Source organism: Coturnix japonica, chromosome 3, assembly GCF_001577835.2.
Source record: "Coturnix japonica isolate 7356 chromosome 3, Coturnix japonica 2.1, whole genome shotgun sequence".
Classification (NCBI taxonomy): Eukaryota; Metazoa; Chordata; class Aves; order Galliformes; family Phasianidae; genus Coturnix; species Coturnix japonica.
The window spans coordinates 32,214,313-32,233,584 of NC_029518.1; the positions used below are offsets into that span (position 1 = coordinate 32,214,313).

The following is a 19,272-nucleotide window of genomic DNA, read 5'->3' on the forward strand; positions in this document are numbered from 1 at the left end:
GTTATTTGTACACACACCAGATGTAACAGAGCTCAGACATTACTGTACATGCTGCCGTCAACTTCCAGATATGGCACAGATGTTCCAACATTATCTCCACCTCCTGGATTACCTATTTGGGTCACTTCCCTGCTGCAGGCACCTGTGCTTGCCTTAGTGAACTGTGTTTGAGGCAGCCTCTTTTCTCAATCCAGATTCTTGCAACATTTCTGTCAACCCTGCTCTATGATTTAAAGATCACATCCCAATGCAGACTACATTGTACAGCTAGGATTACAAACTCTGGAAGATCAAGCCCTAATTTTGAACTCTTGCCATTAGGTTTGTACATGTTTCGTTTTTTTTTTTCTTATATATTGCATTATCGGCAGATGTCCATTTATATTAAAAGCCTCCTTTTAATGTCAAGTGCACTTTAATGCCAAGATAAAAGGATTCTTGCCATAAACTCTTCCTTGTGCTATAGATAGGTGCTGCAGCTATATATAGAGAATAAGCACTGGGCTTTCAACTGCGTTTAAGGCTAAAGAATGGCAAAAAGAACACATATGAAAACAAATGCTAGGAGAATGATGTAGAAGTCCTAATTAAAAAGCTGAAGACTTGTAACCATTTTTCTCTGAATTTGTTTTCTTATGTATTCATTATTATTATTATTTTCATCTTCTTTCAGAGATTGCAGTCTGGCTTTCTACCATACCTATGAAACAGTAAGTTTTAGAGAGTTCAAAACAAGCAACTAAAACCCGGCACCATCTGATATGTGAACAAACTTACTGAGGGATTTTCAAGGACTGTTTTTAAGGTACAGCAATGGAGACTTTATATTGCAACTTCTTGCTGCACTGCTTTAATCCCATAAGCTCAGCTACTTACATATTTAGTCTTTTGGGATACACCTCCAGTAGCTGCATAGAAATTCCTCCAGAAATTAAAATAATGGGTTGCGAATTAGTGCAACCCTGAAAAAATGCAAGGTGGACATCTCAGTTTTGTTAGTGTTTCAGCTTTGTATCAACAGGAACATTTAGAAAATAATATAACATATTGGAATTAATTAGATGATCAAAGACACAGCTATGTTGACTATGTCAATCTGCATTGTTAGGCAGGACAAGTGCTGGACTAGAACTCAAAGCCAGGATTTGTTTTCCAGCTTTCTCTTTGATTTGACATGATAAAATAATGTAGCATTTCTTTTTGTTTGCCCTCAAATGAATTATGATGCTGCGTTTGCCTGGAAGACAAACAGAACTCTGCTCTCAAGAAGAATTCAAGGTTGCTTGAATAGTGTTTGTAATTTGACTGTATTAATAATGTGACTACCATAAAAATCAAGCATTGAAGAGACTGCATATTTATGGATCTATTTATTTTTGTTATGAAAAAGAATCTCTAATCAGGAATTATGAGATATGATCTTTGTCAAACTTAATTTATGTATTCTCTTTTTGAGAATAGTTTTTTTGAGAAACTCAGAAGACACCTAGAGTGAGTATTTTTGTCAGGTGCTGTAGTTGAGATATTACTTGTAAACTCTAAACATATTATGGAATCTGCCAATGGGCAGTACACTGTCTAGAATTTACTACTTGCCACACTAAATTAGCAGCTTTTTTTTCTTCTCTTCTCATTTTGCAGGGCAAAATAAGGTACGCTCTCAGTTTAAGGCTTTCTTTTAAGAGCAGAAGACTGAGATCCTTTCACATTAATGAGGTGCGTCACTACTTAGCTTAGTCATGTCTTATAATTATTAGACTTCTACCATGCAACAGCTGGTTAAACAACCCATGATGGTGTACTGATATAATAATTTTGCACACAGTCTATCATGCACAGGCAAATCACTTCTACTAACAAAGAAAGATAAAAGTTAAGCCTTCCCTAATGCTCATGCTGAAGTGTTACTGCTGTGTTATTGGAAGCTTGGAATTGAAGTAATGTGTTCTTCCACTAATCAACATTTCAGAGTGGAAAACAGAAATTATTTGAGAAAGACTTCTACTTTTGTAAGCAGCAAAGCCAGAAGACCCGCAATAAACTGAGCTAGCTTTTTAAAAGAAGTTTCAGTTATTGAATATATCATATTTGGTGGATTTGAAAACACTGTAAGTAAAGCTTATATTGATAAGAACAGATACTTTGATGAGTTTCATTTTCCTGACCCATTGCATTCCAACATTATTTTGTTATATAAAATTGCCACTTGAAGCCCATAATTTGTATACTGGAATGCTTCTTTGAATATCAAGACCATTTCAACTACCTATATTTTCAGTCTCAGTCCACAAGAAATCATGTACTGAGAGGGAAAAACAAGGAAACAAACACAAACTAAGCAGGTAAAATTTGCCATGAAAATCCTGTTGCTTCCACAGATGATGCATCCAATTGGTTATTTTTTCAGTCTAAGCTGGGAACAGATCTAAACTGAGTTTTATCATAGAATCACAGAATGGCTTGGTTTTGGAGGGGGATTTTAAAGATCATCTAGTTCCAACCCTCTGTCATGGGCAGGGCTGCTACCCACCTGGGCATTCTGTAACACTCCAACAGCTCCTCATCTTTCTTGTACTGGGTGCCTCAGGTCTGGTTGCAGTATTCCAAGCGGAGTTTAAAAGGGTAGAGTAGGGTGAGACAATCACCTCCCTCACACCTGTGAATGCTGGTCTGCATTAGCACATCGGGTGAACCTTTCAATCACAATACATGCAATTCAGCTAAAGAAAACAAACGGGAGTCTTCCCATGGCTAAGACTGATGTTTGTTCTGGCACAGTGTGTTAAGCCTGATGCCATACTGAGCAAAAACTGCAGTGATACATATTCGAGGAGATGCAAAGTTTGGAGACAGTATAGCAAACCCAGCTCAGCTGGAGGCTGCTGGTGCATCTGGTCTGCTTCCAGCTAGACTTGTCCACAGGAAGGTTTCTGTACCATTTTCTCACAACACATGCTGGAAATAACGGTGTAAAAATTGGTGAGTGTGCAGTGTGAGCTTTGGTACCTGACACAACTTACCTGCCCCACGAGGTTATCCCTGACAGGATGCTGCCAGCCGGTTCGTGAAGGCACAGCTGTTAGAGCCACCTCAGAGTGCCACAGGAAGCACCTTGCCCCCCTGCTGCCAGTCCTAGATAGGTGTAAGTGGAGACTGCTAACTCCGCCTCACTAGGAGATGCGCCCACAAAAAGAAGCCAGTCCTAACGTGAACTATTTTCACTGTAAGGGCTTTCACTTACTGCGATGGTGAAACATCTGGATATTGGCTTAACAGTTTCTACGTCTTCATGAACCGCAGCTGAAAGGTCTGCCCCGCACGGACAGCAGCCTCTCCGAGCCCAAACACACGGAACATCTCAAGAACAGGGTTGATGCTAAGAACAAGAACAGGCACGATGCTAACCACATCCAGAGCGCTCACTGCAGCAAGCGGCACAGCGGGGCTTGGGAGGTGCCACGCCGGGGGCGAAGGGCACGTCCTCCGTGGGTGGGAAGGCGGTGGGCGCTCCTCCTCCTCCTCCTCCTGCCGCCCTGGGTAGCGGCCGCGCTCCGGCCGGGCCGTGGCGTGCGCTGAGCCATGCACTGAGCCATGCACTGAGCCATGCATTGAGCCATGCACTGAGCCATGCATTGAGCCATGCATTGAGCCATGCACTCTGGGAACGGCACGGGGGCGACGAGCCGCCCGCAACCCGCAGCAGCGGGACACGAGGTGCCGGGCGAGCGGCCGCTCTTCAGCGCCGGCACCTACGAGCTGCTGGCGCTGCTCATCGCCACCATCGGCACGCTGGGCGTGTGCAACAACTTGCTGGTGCTGGTGCTCTACTACAAGTTCAAGCGGCTCCGCACGCCCACCAATCTCTTCCTCGTCAACATCAGCCTCAGCGACCTGCTGGTGTCCGTCTGCGGCGTCAGCCTCACCTTCATGTCCTGCCTGCGGAGCCGCTGGGTGTGGGACGCCGCCGGATGCGTCTGGGATGGATTCAGCAACAGCCTCTTCGGTGGGTGCCGCCGCTCCCGTCCCTCCGACCCCCGAGGCCCTGGGTCCCTCCCGCTCCCTGCCGCTCTCCCGGGGATCCCACACATCTAGCATTGGGCTGTCTGCATCAGTCAGCACACTCAAATACTTCCAGCTGATTGTACTGGGCAGCTCAATGTTAAACTTGCGCAAGACAATTTACATATTGTTCTGCTCCTATCTTTATTCTTTATGTTTTACTTAGGATTTTTGGTCAAGGCATTTGGTGTAGAGTCAAAAAATAAGATGTGTAGTAAGGGCAATGGAAAAAGACCATGGTAATCATCTCTTCAGGTGTAGGGAGCCTGCTTTGGCAGGGGGGTTGGACTCGATGATCTCTAGAGGTCCCTTCCAACCCCTACAATTCTGTGATTCTGTGATTCCAAAGTAGGATTAAATAGAAATAACGAGATGCAAAATGTTTGCTCATACGTGACTTTTCATTTCTGATTTTTAGCAATATGTTATGTCACTATATATCCCATATATATAGTTTCTTTCTTGCATTGCTTTGATATAAAACTTATTTCCAAAGAAGACAAATTCATGGGTCTTATTTACAGAATGATTCAGATAGCATTTTTGTTTGCAAAATTACATCTTGTGCTTGGTTGGTCATGTTATTTTCCTCTAGGTAGTATGTGTCAGTGTAAACAAGTTTTTTAGGATGCATTAAAATATGCATTTGTGCGTACTGTCTTTCGCATAGAAGTGGAAGGTAAGTGCACTGCTTAATTCAGGCATTCAGTATTCCTGAGCACTGCTTCATTCAGCTGCCTTATGAAGTAATATGTATTTCTTTTTCCACTTGAATATTATAATTTGACTCCAACCTAATAAAATTAATTCCTGTCGAAAGGTTCCCTCTCATGCATATTTTTACTTCCAAATTCTCTGCTGGAAATACAGAGTCTGTTCTCTTCTGCCACTGAAGATTAATAGTTCACCACCTAAACAAGTAGGACAGCAGAGGCATGTAAATACTGAAGAAAAAAAAATGCCCTGCAGGTAGCATCTTTGATGTTTATCATCTGGACTACTGTCACCACAGCTTCTGTTTTCCATTTTAATATGCCTATGAAGAAAGCAGTGACTTAAGGATACTGTTCTATTTTGGTGGTATCAAACAGGCTAATTGGAGATTTCAAGCAGTGTAACCAGGTATTATACCTACAAGTACAGTTCTCTTTGTATATAAAAGCCCACATCAACTATTTTCTTGAGGTGAGAGTTGGCAGGGGGAAAGTAAAATAATGAAATCTTGTATTCATAATAACTACTGTTAATAAGTGTAGCACTCTTCTTTTGAGAACTTCTGGGAATTAGTACACTATCTGATCAGATTAAACTGACAGTTTAAATTGGCATTTAAAAGTAGAGGCCTCACTAACTAAGCAAAATAGTTGCAGCTTTCAACTTCAGTAAACTTCAGTAAACCAGAGATGTAGCGAAGACCTTTCTAGAATAAAGGGGAAGGGATATCTCTATGGAGTTCTTTCATTCGTAATGACAAATATTGTGAGGTTACTTCGCTTCTGTGGCTATTTGTCAGCTGGGTTTGGATACATTTCAGCTCATTTCACACCAAATGACCAGAACCTGCTTATTGAAAGTGATGTGATTGTATTCTTGAGTATGTGAGTATATTCTTGGTCTTTGGTATACAAGCCATTCTCCACTCTTCTGATCCAAAGGCTGTTCAATTTCAAGCAAATTTTTTTTTTTTTTTTTCTTTTTTCTTTTTTCTTAGGAGGGCACCCATGAAATCAGTCTAAGCTGCCTTCTGCAGTTAGAATAGTTCAGATGGAAGGGTCCTAATAAGATCATTGAGTCCAGTGGCCTGACAGCTTGAAGGCTAACCAAAAGCTAAAGGATATTATCCAAATTCTTCCTGAATGTTGACAGGCATGGGTCATCAACCACCTTGCTAGGAGATATGTTCCTGTGTTCACACTTGTAGTAAAGAAATTTTTCTGAAGCTCTCCCCTGCTACAGCTTTTTGCCATTCCCATTTGTCCTCTGGTTGTTTTCCAGGATTGGTTTCTTCCTCAAGAAGCTGGGAACAACAAGGTCACTTCTTAGCCTACTTTTCTGTGAACTAGATAACCCAAGTGTCCTCAGCCTGTCCTGGTAAGGACATGCCTTCCAGAAATAGTTGTATGGTCTGTAGTTGGTGTATAGATAAGAACTGGGAGGAAGGCTTTTGGATTTGAGATATACAAGGCTGAAAAGCACTACCCATTCTATGCCTATTATTGCAGCTTGTTCTAATAACTTGTTATCATGTTCAGTTGCAGACCCTCTCCTAACTCTGCGTTCGACTTCTTCTGGTCGCAGTATTATTCATGTCATGAACTCAAACTGCCTCCTTGAGGAAGATGAATTGAAACAATTTCAAATAGTAGAATGATATTCACTATTGACTTTATAGCATTTCAGTCTTGAGCAATTTAAGTTTTCAACAATTTAAACTACAGTTTTTCCTGACTGTGAAACTGTTTAGAATATATGGTTAAAGCTACTTCAAAATAGTTGTGACTTCTGTTTTAAACACAGAGTTTTTTTCTCAACAAGTTTTGAAAATCAGATTCTTTCCAATTACTGTAGCTAATAAATCAAAATTAGGATTCACTTTGAAAGTCATGATCATGCAGCTGTATTTTTGTCACCTATAATGTTCAGGCAGAGTGTGTGCTTAAAATATACTGGTAGCATTTGCATTTTCAGAAGTCTTTGTTAAGTCATGAAGAAATCTGTTTGTTTGTTTTGAGAGCCCTCTCTGCATCTCTTATAGAAACTTTACATAAGAGAATCGGAATATTTATTTTGCAAAAGTACTTCTGATTGTACCACTCATGGAAGCACATGAGAACTTTAGGCTTTATAAGCAAACTTACGTATTTTGAAACTTTCCAGTTGAGAAGAAGGTAACAGAGCTACAGATTGAATGTCTGCCAAGGAATACGAAGCTATTTTTGTGTTCCTTGCAGTAGTCTACTTTTGCATTATCATAACTTTATTACTGCACAAGCCTGTGTAGCAATTTCTGTTCCCTTTTTTTTTGTATAAATTGGGACATACTGCATGTAAGACAAGCTATAGTTGAGGTGCTTGCATCACCACAGCATAGGTCATGAAAAGAGCTTCCATATGCATTGCATAGCCATTCTCAACACTCCATATACCAGTGCAGGGAAAATGACAGATCAAATGAGTACTGGCTAGTTTAAGTTTCAATGACGTGGTAGTATGTCTTGGACAATAATCCCCATCTAGCTTAGTTTACTGAGTTCTGATGCTTATTTTTTAACAGGTGCACCATCCTGATGGAGTAAAATAGATAGTACAGTTAAGTGATCTGTTTAATCTGTAGGATTCACCTTTCTGTAGAGGTGTGCAGTCAACTCAATGTTGGTGCTACTGAGCCTGTCCCCCTCTCTGTACATGAAAGTTTGAAAATCTTTTCCTGTCTATAGTAGTCAACCACGATGCAAGTAGTAGAGATCTGTGTAATCTCTAAATCTGATTATGTTACACAACTCACACTTGGAAGGTTTTGTGTTGTTGAGGGTGTAGAGTTTTGGGTCTAAGAGCAAAAGAAGATACTTGACAGTTAAATACACCCAAATGTCTTATTTAACAGGGATGGTTACCCCTTTACCTGAAATATTTGTTTAGTTGTGGAGTAACTGACTAAGAGCATAGTAGTCTTTATGGGCATCTTTGGCTCTTCAAAAATAAGATTTTAAAATGACAGTGACTGTTGTAGAACATGATGTGTGCAACACAAATGTGCATCTACAGGTTTATCTATTTTATTTCTACATACTGTGAAAGGATGATGCCCTGTAACACCATTTTGCATTACCAATATATGTTAAGTGCACTGATTTAATATCAGTAAAAGCATTTTGTTACTTGGCAGGCGGTTTTAGGATCTTGTGTTACAGACAGCTGGAAACTTGACCAGCATGCCTTCAGCATTAGCAATTTGTTTGTAGTGAATTAATCACTTGCAGGATTCAGTATGGAGGAGGCGATTAATTCTGCTGTGCTTTTATAGGTCAGATGTATATGAAATATACTTTTGAGTCTGTTCTGTCCAGAAGAAGTGATTTTTGCCTGCCTACATTGGAATACAGTTAAAATTTATTGCAAGAATAGCAATGATAATGTGCTCTTTGATGGAAGACTTTGACTGTCTTAGAAGCGAATCTCACTGCTGAATTAGGTTGTAGTTATCTTGTAAAGCTGCTCAGTCCACCTGAAAGGTGTCACAATATTTTGTTCAAATTAAGATTTAGAAATTCAGAGTATACACACATTGTATGGGATGATACACTGAAGTTCAGATGGATCATAGAAACAAAGAATTGTATAATCACCAAGGTTGGAAAAGACTTCTAAGGTCATTCAACCATCTACCTACCACCAATACTTCCCCACTAAACCATGTTCCTTAGTACAACATCTAAACTCTTCATGAATGCCTGCAGGGACAGTGAATCTACCACCTCCTTGAGCAGCCCTTTCAGTGCCTGATTGCTCTTTTGGAGAATATATTTTTCCTCATATCCAACCTGAACCTTCCATGCTGCAGCTTCAGTCCATTCCCTCAAGTTCTAGCTCTAGTTACAGAAAAGAAAGAGCCAATCCTCACCTCACCATAACCTCCTTTCAAGGAGTTGTTGAGACTGATAAGGTCTCCCCTGATCTTCTTCAGTTAAAACAATCCCGATTCCCTCAGCTGCTCCTTATAAGATTTGTGCTCCAGATCCCTCACAGCTTAATTGCCCTTTTCTGAACATGCTCCATGGCCTTGATGCCTTTCTTCTAGAGAGGAGCCCAAAACTAAACACATTACTCAAGGTGTAGTCTCATTCAGGCACTCTGTTGAGCTCTTCTCCATGATGACTTACACTGTCTAGCTGGAGGTATTCTGTGGTTTATCAAGAGTAATGTGACTTCTGGAAAAGATGGGTACAGAAAAGATAGAATATCATATATATGAGAAATGAAGAAACCTATACCAAATGCACTATTTCAGTAGGAAAGTAATGGGTTGTTTTTGTGTTGGTTTTTTTTTGTTTGTTTGTTTGGGTTTTTTTTTGTTATGTTTGTTAGTTTGTTTTTAATTCCTTAACACGGTGCATTTATGATCAGTACTCAGAGAAAGAAGTATTTCCTGAGATGAAAATCTATAAATCAGAGGAGCGTTATCTGTAAATACTGGTTAGTCAAGTCTTCCAGAAAGTTTGGAAATCCCTGTTTTGTTAGTAAATTAAATCCATCCTCAGAATGTTGGGCCTTAGTCTTGGAAGAGGAAAAAATAACTTACGTTAAAAATAAACAAAAATAATTAAATGCATGTTTTGTTAAGAGAATTAAAATATTTTCATATTTCCCTACTTTGCTTGAAAAAAACCACAAGTGCAGTTTCTCATACCAGGAGCTAATACCTAAGTAATATCCATAATGGCTTTCTGTAACGCTTTTGTTTGTTTGTTTTACTTAATCAGCATATACTTCATTATACTAAAATGTAAAACTCATTCAGGACAAAATCTACATCATTTGTAGAAAAGCTGCTTAGAGGGGAAAAAAAATGTAAAATTCAGTGCTTTCCTCTATGCTGGGCCACAAAACCTGATTCATGTGTGGAAACAAACAGAGCTATGTACATATGTAAATAAAATGTAAGGTAACAGGAAGCAGTGTGAGAGCACTGATGATGTGTGTAGCTACTGGGCTAAAAAGACTTCTTTATAGGTGAGAATTGCCACTATTGATCCCACTCAAAGGATAGCATTAGGCAGAGCACCACGTTTCTGCAGGGGCTGCACAAGAAGCCCTGCATCTGGGCGCTCTTGTCAGAACCCTGCCAGGATTTGGCTTGATCTAAGTAACACCTTTACATTCAGCAGATGCAATAGGCATTTTCATTTTGTGGTGTGGCAGCTGTGTGGCCGTCCAGGACATGGCTTGTCTTTAGTGGCACTATTTCCACTGCTGAAATGCACCACCCATTGCCTCACTGTGGGCACATCCACATCTGCAAGTGGCAGTGAATGTCAGTGGGTGACATTTTGACTGCATGGAGGAATTTAATTATACTCTTTCGCTTCATATGCTCTTCCATTTCAGATGCCATTCTGTCAGCCTGTGTTGCTGTTGCCATCTGTCACACAGAAACTGCATGTAATGAATTGGCAGGAAGGGTTCAACCTCTACTGCCTTGCCACCACCATCTACCCCTGACATTATGGGCCACATAGGAAGTATTACTTTCAAAGCAACCCTTATGTGAGATTTTTTTTTTTTTCCAGTGTGTGCCTATTATATGTAAAAATACATGCAGAGTTCCTTTCTTTCCTGCTATAACAGCTACAAGTTCTAAGAGTCAGTTGACAGTTTCTGCTGCTCTATATGGGTGTCATTCCACTCAAAATACCAGCTCAAAATACTAAGGGAGGATTGTGGCATTAGGACAGATATGTTGCATACCTGAAGAATATTCCATTTACTTGATATGTGAAATGCCATGGATCTAGCCTTTGAAAGAAATGATCCATACTACAGTGTCATCTATAAAAGAGAATCTGTAGAGAGTCTGACTAGCCAGCATAGAGCTAAGTAACAGATGCATGCAGCCATTTGTGAGATACTGAGGACAACAAATAACCACCTTCTGTTGCCCCTCAAGCCCCATGGAGGCTCAACCTCACAGGATATCGAGTCTTATAAATTCATACCATCAATATTAATGAAGGTAAAAACTTATGATTCCTAGTCTTTTGTGCACATGGGACTGGGAGGTGATTTTCGTGCCTTACTTTGTGTTTAAGAAGTAGACCATGTTTAGCTGTACAAAACATATACCTCTGTGAGTTTAACAGCACAGAATATCACTTATATAATTCTGTTATTTTCTGATTCCTGCTAAGGTTTTGCTTAGTTCCAAATCCTTCATTCAGTTTTTCTGTATATTAAGTCTCGGACAGGGATTCTGTAATAAAGAACTTCCAATGAGCTTAATTAAAAAAAAAAAAAAAAAAAAAAGAAAAGAAAAACAGAGAAAGGAAAAACCTCAAGTCTTTCTGTCACACTCAGGTTCACATTTGATAGTCCAGTTTCTCGTTAAAGCCGTGAAGAAAAAACTCATACAGCAATGACTTACATGAGAAAAAATTAAACTATACAAAATTGTGAAATCAATAGACCTTGCTTTCTGCATATCCAGCAATATCTACATTTCTTTGCAATGAAAGTTTATAGATAACACTGGCAAAAAAAAAAAAAAAGTACGTAATTAAAATTTTTAAAAGTTAATTGTTTTACTTCACGAGGAGCAATAACAATAAAATGTTACATTTTCCATTAGGGTGTTAATGCTGCTAATCAAGAAAGCTTTTTGAACTCGTAACCTTTTTAAAATAAACCTTAATACTTGCAGAATAAAGCAACCTTTCTACCAGAGATCTTAAAGTGTGTCTTATGAGATACTCAGTTAATCAGCAAAACCAGCATACTATTGACAGAGAGATTAAATATTTCCCTAGATTTTTTTTTTTTATTCTTGTCTTCCTAAAATTCGCATTGCTGGTGCTTAAACACACTATTGTATATTTTTACTGCTTAATGTTTATGCTTTTTCAAAGTGACATGAGAAATTTATGATATCCCTTGAAGGTTTCTGATGGATGTAAGGATTATTCTCTTTTTAGCAGATCTGCGTATTTAACCTTCTCATAGCTCTGTAAATATATATTATGACTGATATGAATGCAGTTGTGGAATTAAAACCTTGTGTGTATGTGTGATAAATACTCATGCTTTCTTTCAGATAAAACATACACATTTGAATATATTCACAGTATGCCGCAAAACCCTTTTGTGTGTAGGTTGTGTTGTTTAAAAGGCTATGTATATGAGCTTGATGTTTGAGTCATAACAGATTTAAACTGATTGACATTTGTATAATGAGAAGATTTGTTCTTGAGCATTAAATTTCACAGACCACTCAAACTGAGTTCCTTATATTCCAATCAAGACAGAATTACCTCAACTTCATTAAATTATAAAAGTGTCTGGATAGAATAGTTCTGAGAGCTGGAAATGACACAGAATTTCTGTCATGACAAATTAAGCATGCAGTGTATTAGAGGTGGACAGAAAAGGACAGGAATGCTGAAGTAACTGAAATGAAGACTATGGTATTTTTATGGTAGCAGCAAGATAGTAAAGGACACTCAAAATAACCAGATCTGTTCCAGACAGAACTACATCACCAATGTGTCACTTTGCTTTAGCAGTTGTTCTTTGGAACAGAAAGATTTATATGAATTCTTTAAAGAATCTAGAGTTCTGCTAGTTGTTTTGTTCACACTGCGGGTGTATTTCAATGCTTCCAGTTCTTGGATGCTTTTGTTGACCTAAGTCTCAGCTCTGAATTGCCTGGATTCTTAATAGGTTTTGTTATTGTTAGTTCTCATATTTTTATGTGAAAGCTTTTTCTTAAAAGGATGAAAGAAAGAAAAAAGAACAAAGCAAGAAACCCCAGAACTTTGAAGCATGTGCCCTCAATAATAAAGTAATGTTTAGGGATAAGCACTCACTCTTTCTTTTTGGTTGTTCTGCTTTCTTTTTTGCCCTCCATAGATAATGGATCAGATTGCAGTACCCTGCTCTGAGTAATTTTGAAGAGGAGCTGTTTGAGTAAGTCGATAATGATTACAGAGTTGTCAGCAAAAAAGCTTATTGGTGTTAGATTCATAATGAGCCTGCTAATTTTGAGTTAAATGCTTCATTTGCTATAAGGTTATCAAGAGGACTTAATTCCAATTTACAACGTTTCTGAATGATTAAACTGATTTTCCTTTTCTTACAGGAATTGTTTCAATTATGACTCTCACTGTTCTTGCCTATGAACGCTACATTCGAGTAGTCCATGCAAAAGTGATTGACTTCTCTTGGTCTTGGCGAGCTATCACATACATTTGGCTTTATTCATTAGCCTGGACTGGAGCACCTCTTTTGGGCTGGAACAGATACACACTGGAAATTCATGGATTAGGTTGCTCAATGGACTGGAAGTCAAAAGATCCCAATGATACCTCGTTTGTGCTACTTTTTTTCCTTGGCTGTCTGGTAGCACCTGTTGTGATCATGGCTTATTGCTATGGCCATATCCTATATGCAGTAAGAATGGTAAGTTGATGGAAATAAGACTTCTCTGAATTGGATATTTTCAGTGAAATGCTAATATTGTATTTTAAATTCAGATCAGAGCCTAGGTTTACACTCTCACTTCCCACTGACACTTCAGGACCTTAATGCTTAGCTACGTGGACTGTTGGAAAGGATGTAGAGTTGAAGGAGAATCAACCTAGAACTACCCAAGTCTGTTTGTTGAGTAGTTTTACTGGGCAGCGAGTTATAGATAAATGTCATGTTAGGGAGCTGTTTATGCTTACCAATCTATGGCAGATCCTTCCTTTAAAAGAGAGAGAACAGTAGTTGCAGATCTTACCTTTAAATAACTGTTTCTCTCTCCTCCTTGTTGGTCTTTAGAGGACAATCATGTAAAATTATTCCAAGCTCTGTTGAACAAGTTTTCCATGTTCAGGCCAGATCTTCAGGTAATAGAAAGTATTAGTGTTTCATGTTCTGTGGATAATAAGTCTAATGATGTCATTCAAGTTATTCACGTTTGTGATCAACAGTAATAGCAATGCTGACAGCTCTTGCAAAGAACATTCACATACATGTCCAATTCTGCATTTTATTACATTAACTCAGATGGCATTGGGAACCTGCTGCCTAGAATTCTGCTTGAGAGATTTTACAATTTCAGAGTGACAAACTAAGTTGCAGAGGAGTACAGAGAAATCTATTTTATGGAATTGTCATCAGCAGTCTTTAGGGGAAAGAAAAGAATTGCAGTCTCACCTAAGTTTTCAAACAAAGGACCAGTAAATATAAACCAAACCTATCTGTGGTAATGGATGAAAGAAAGCTAGTTCTTTAAAGTTTTTATATTGATTAATATACACAGTAGAAGTCTGGGAAGCATGAAGCAAGCTTTCAGAAGAGCTCCAGTTCATAAAATGAGCATGTAACCATGTATGCCTAAAACTGTTAGTGAGCTAGTTTTTTATAAATAAAAATAGAACTATTCAATGCTTTTAACATTTTCCTTTGCCTTTTACAGCTTCGATGTGTGGAAGATTTTCAGACTTCTCAAGTGATTAAACTTCTAAAATATGAAAAGAAAGTGGCTAAAATGTGTTTCTTAATGATCTCTACCTTCCTTATTTGTTGGATGCCTTATGCAGTTGTCTCCCTCCTAGTAACATATGGCTATAGCAACCTTGTAACTCCCACAGTAGCTATAATCCCATCTTTCTTTGCCAAATCAAGTACTGCTTATAATCCAGTCATCTACATCTTCATGAGTAGAAAGGTAGGTACAGGAGGATATTGGCGCTGGCTCTGGATATGGGTTGCTAAACCCAGGGGGTGGAGAGGGAAGAAAGGGGTTGTAGAACTGTTTAACTTCATTTAGGACCTTGCCAACAATCGTATTCCAAAAGAGTATTCTCAATTGAGTGATTTTAATATAGCGACTCTGTACATAGATGTCAGACTGATTTGTTTAATCTGATGAAGATTTTCTAGGTTCTGATACCCAGAAGCAAATCAGATCAGTACCAGGTAAAAATGCCAGTAAAGTCATGGCTGGGAAAAGAATGATTCAGCTTAGTGTTTGTACTGGAATTGCATCAAGAAGTACTTTTCACTGACCTCTAATTTCAGATTAAGTCTTAAGTGATAATATTTTTGCTTATCTTCTGGGATAATTTGGGAATGAAAAAACAATTATTCACTGTTGTGATCTTCTTAAGTCTGATCTATGCTTCCATGCTACTCAGAAGTACCACATTAACTTTGAAATATTCAAGGCCTCTGCATGACCATTCTGCTGTGTTTTCACATAGCATCAGATCACCTTTCATTGTCTTTTTAGGTTCCTTTTCCAACAAGATCTACTGCCTCCCCTATATCAGAGTAGGATTAATTTCCTGTTATAAAACCTTGTTCCAAACTGACGTGCCAGAGAGTTTATTGTGTTTTGCTAGACAACAAAGTCATTGGCCATGTAGGATAATGTAGAATAATCCTTAAAATAGCCAACTGGAATTTGCCTGAGAAGGATGTCCTACTACATTTTCAGAGAAAAGGTGTTTGGATTTATTTTTTTTTTTTGTGTGTGTGCTCTTTGTTTGTTTGATTTGTTTGTGTTTGAAGTGCTCTGCAAGAGCACTCCAGCCATGCCTTGTTATGAGTTAAAAGGAAGATACCGAGTTATTTCTTGTAAAAGCAGAGAATTTCCCCAGATGGTCATACTTAAGCTTTAGATGTGTGCAGACATGGAACTACTGAATGGGTGCATCTTATAAGCCCTCATACTTCTATACTTCCCTATGTGAGGATGAGACCATAACTGGGGCATTGAGAACGATGCTGCTTCTGAAATTGTCATCTTATTTACTGATGAGAGCTTTCATTGAATATCTTGCATTTCTTAGTCTCAATGTAGAACAGGCTACCTGTGTCATAAGTGGCTTCTAGTTAGCTGAAAGACTTCCTTCCCTGTTCAAAGGGAACATTTTAATTTTGCATTACTGACTTCTGAAATTTTATTTGACATTGTTATTCAGTGGTTTTGTTAAAATTCCAGTCCCTTGAGTTATATGAATGGGAAACTTCACTTTCATTTAATTCCCCTTTGCCCTTGTTCCTTCTCTTTATCTCCTCTGATGAAGTGCTTCTGAGAAAATTCTTCCCCTGCTAAATGAGCTTTGTAATTTTTTAAATACTCAGATGGAATAATACTTACAGCATATTCTGAGGCTGAGTCTTCTTTATTGATTGCAGAGCAATGGTAAGGTATTAAATTGCATTTTAGTACTCTCTACTGGGTGTGTCATCCTATCTCCTCTTGGGTCTGCGGGGGAAAAGTGCTCACTAAAAAGCCACCATGTTCACTACAACATTGAAACCAACTGAGAACAAAGGGGGAATAAGGAGAAATCAGTTATTTTGATTAAGTTACTGTATTACTGTCTTCACTGGATCATACATGATAGTGAACACTTAGGAAGTTGTAATTTCATGCTGTATATTTCCTCTTGCAGTTTCGACAATGCCTTTTGCAACTCCTGTGCTTTCGCCTGATGAGATTCCAGAGGACCATGAAAGAGCCCTCAGGAGCAGGGAATGTCAAACCGATACGACCGATAGTAATGTCTCAGAAAGTAGGGGACAGGCCAAAGAAGAAAGTGACATTCAGCTCTTCCTCCATCATTTTTATTATTGCCAGTGATGACACTCAGCAAATAGATGATAACAGCAAACACAATGGGACAAAAGTAAATGTCATCCAAGTAAAGCCACTATAGGGATGAGCTACATAGACATTAGAATCTGATGAACTCCAGTCAGTGACTGTTTGGGCTGAAGACTGGTTTCAGTTATAGTGCCTGTGGTCTGCCAAAGGAAGTCATATTAACCTGTGAAGTACTGAAGTAATTCTGCATCAGAAGCTCTGTTGGCAGTTCAGTTTTGGTCACAATATAGAAATCTTCACATTCGCGCCAAACTTGATGGATGTTTTTACTCTGAACTTTCCTAAAGTATATCATAGTGTGTTTAATGGATTGTACTCTATATGGAGGCCTGTAAAGAGAGGAGTCCTGCTGGGGACTTTGGTGGGACCTGCCCATCTTATCAATGACCTGGAGAGGTGACAAGTGCATTCCTCTCAGTTTTGAAGATAGCACTAAACCGGGCATGAGCAATTTTTAGGCTCAAGGACAGGACTGCCATTCTGGAGAACATGGTCAGGCTGAAGGAATATTACTAACTTCAACAAGACCAAGTGCAAAGACTTGTGCTTGGAGAAGAGCCATGTGCAACACAGCAGGAAAGGCCCTGGATGCCTGTGATGTAGCTCAGTGGAAAAGGATTTGAGTTCCTGCTGAGAAACAAGCAGGGCATGAGCTTGTAGTGCACCCTGGGAACAAGGAAGGGCACTGACGTTCTGGGCTACACTGACAACAGCAGAGCCTGATAGATTGAGTGAAATGATTATGCCCCTCAACTCAGCGCTCATTAGGTCGCATCTACGCTGCATCCAATTTTGGAACCTCCAGTACAAGAAAGGCACTTGTAAACAGGAGTGAATGTATTTGGTCTGCCAGAATTGTAAGGTTTTGGAGCACTTGGCCTGTTAGGAGAGACTGGAGCCAGTTGCATTGGAGAAGCCTGGGAAAAAGATGTCTTCAGGAGTAACAACCTTCCAATAGTGACAAAGCAGTTTTCAAGAAGATGCAACCAAGCTGTTCAGGGTGATATGTGCTGAAGGGATGAGAGACAAGCATGAACAGAAAGGATGAGATTCAAATAGTGTATAAAGAAAAGCTTTGTTTACAGCCAAGCAATGGAACAGGTTAGAATAGCGAATTCCTAAGGTTCCTTCAGCCTGAGTTATCCTATGATTCCCTAAACTGCAAGCGCTTCCAGTGAACAGAGTTCTTAGGAATGAGGGAGAAATATTTGAAATTGGCTGAGGTTTAGTTTGTCTCATTTGCTGCTTTGCAGGGAAGAAAAAAAGAACAAGAAAAAAAGTGAAAAAAACCAAAGTAATGATATCCACAATGACTAGGGCAGTGGTTAAATAAAAAGCCACCTAGTGGCTGTATGTATGTACTCAGTAAGCCATTCTCTTCTTGCTCCCTGGTGGAATTCCTTAGCTGTGTTGTGTGATAAAGTCATGCAAATCAAAGCTCCGATGAAAAACAGCCAGTAAAAAAGGATAATCGGTTTTGTTTTGGTTTTACTTGTTTGTTTAAATATACTTTATGCATCTTTACCCCACATCCATTTATCATATATGTTTAACAGGAGCCTTGTGCTATATTAATGCTAACCTGCTCTGGCACTTTGGAAAAAGTAGTGGCTAAAGAAGAGCAGAGGAACTTTTGCCTACATTGTAGTGTCAGTAATGATTGTTCTATTTAATGTTCAGTAACAGAACAGAAACAGCTTTTTCTCACTTTTGTGAATGTTGATCATACCAAATGACAGTAGGATTCTGCTCTGGACAGGGCCACCTGTCATGTTGGATGAATAAGTTTGAGAACTAATTTTGAGTTATGGGAGCTGATTCTCCGTCACATCCATTAAGCTGATGTGATTTATTTGCTTCAGTCTAATAAATGGGCAACATGGATCTACAACATGCAGCTTTTCCATCTTGGTAAAAACTGTGACAGAAGCTATTAAGAAACTGCTTGCTTCCTCTAGGGGTAAATCTTTGAGAGGTATAAGGGCAATGTGAAGAATAACTGCCAGGACTGGGAGCTATTGATCTCGTGGTCAAGAATAAGACTTCAAATAAAGGAAAATCAGACCCCAAATACAGAACCTTTTGGCCCCAGTCACTGAAGATATCACCATATTCCTGGGAGTAGGGATTGATGACCTCAACTCAAAATACATGTTTGTGCATGTGCTTTTGAAGAGGGAAATTACTTATACATGCACCCTTCTAGAACATCAGCACTGGCAATCTGGCTCTGCATCATGTTTAGAAGTACTTCTAGTGCGCATTCTGTTTTCTAGATTAAATTACAAGCTAAGAGAAAACATGATAATTGCTCATTTCTTTCATGTTTTTTTTGTTTTGCTATAAAGGCATAGATAAATTGTCTTAGGATGTAAAGGGTTTGCCCTTACAAAAAGCATGTTCATTTCAATGTCAACAACTTCGTTCTCAGCCACTGGTCGCTGTATCTATGCACTTTTATATTTGCAAAAAGCGAAAGATACTCTAGCATTGCATACAGTGATTCCATCCTTTTAACAAAATGTTTGATATTTTAGTGTTTTATGTATATTGAGCCTTCAATAAGTGATTAAATTTATCTAATTTATATTAATATGTTCTCAGTGTAATATCTTTTCCCACAGAGAGGAAGATGGTTTGATATCACCGCGTGGTGGAGGCAGCTTGAAGGGTTATAATCAGGCACTGAAAAAAAATAGCATTTCATGTTTACAGTTGATATTTTGTAGAAAAAATATGAATTTGGCATAAGGAGAAACTGTTCAGATTTCCAATGGTAAAATTTAGGTAATTAAGAACACCTGTAATAATTCAGGTAAGACACGATATTTACTGTGAACAAT

The 19,272-nt window shown here is 38.8% G+C and overlaps 1 protein-coding gene across 1 annotated transcript; it reads left to right on the forward strand.

Annotated features, from left to right (window-relative positions):
• Window positions 1-3,531: 3,531 nt before the first annotated feature.
• Window positions 3,532-19,022, forward strand: OPN3 (opsin 3). The gene is made up of 4 exons (XM_032443771.1): window positions 3,532-4,003; window positions 12,908-13,227; window positions 14,231-14,482; window positions 16,218-19,022. Exons 1-4 carry the CDS (start codon window positions 3,652-3,654, stop codon window positions 16,479-16,481), a joined length of 1,188 nt encoding a protein of 395 aa, XP_032299662.1. The 5' UTR covers window positions 3,532-3,651; the 3' UTR covers window positions 16,482-19,022.
• The last annotated feature ends 250 nt before the right edge of the window (window positions 19,023-19,272 follow it).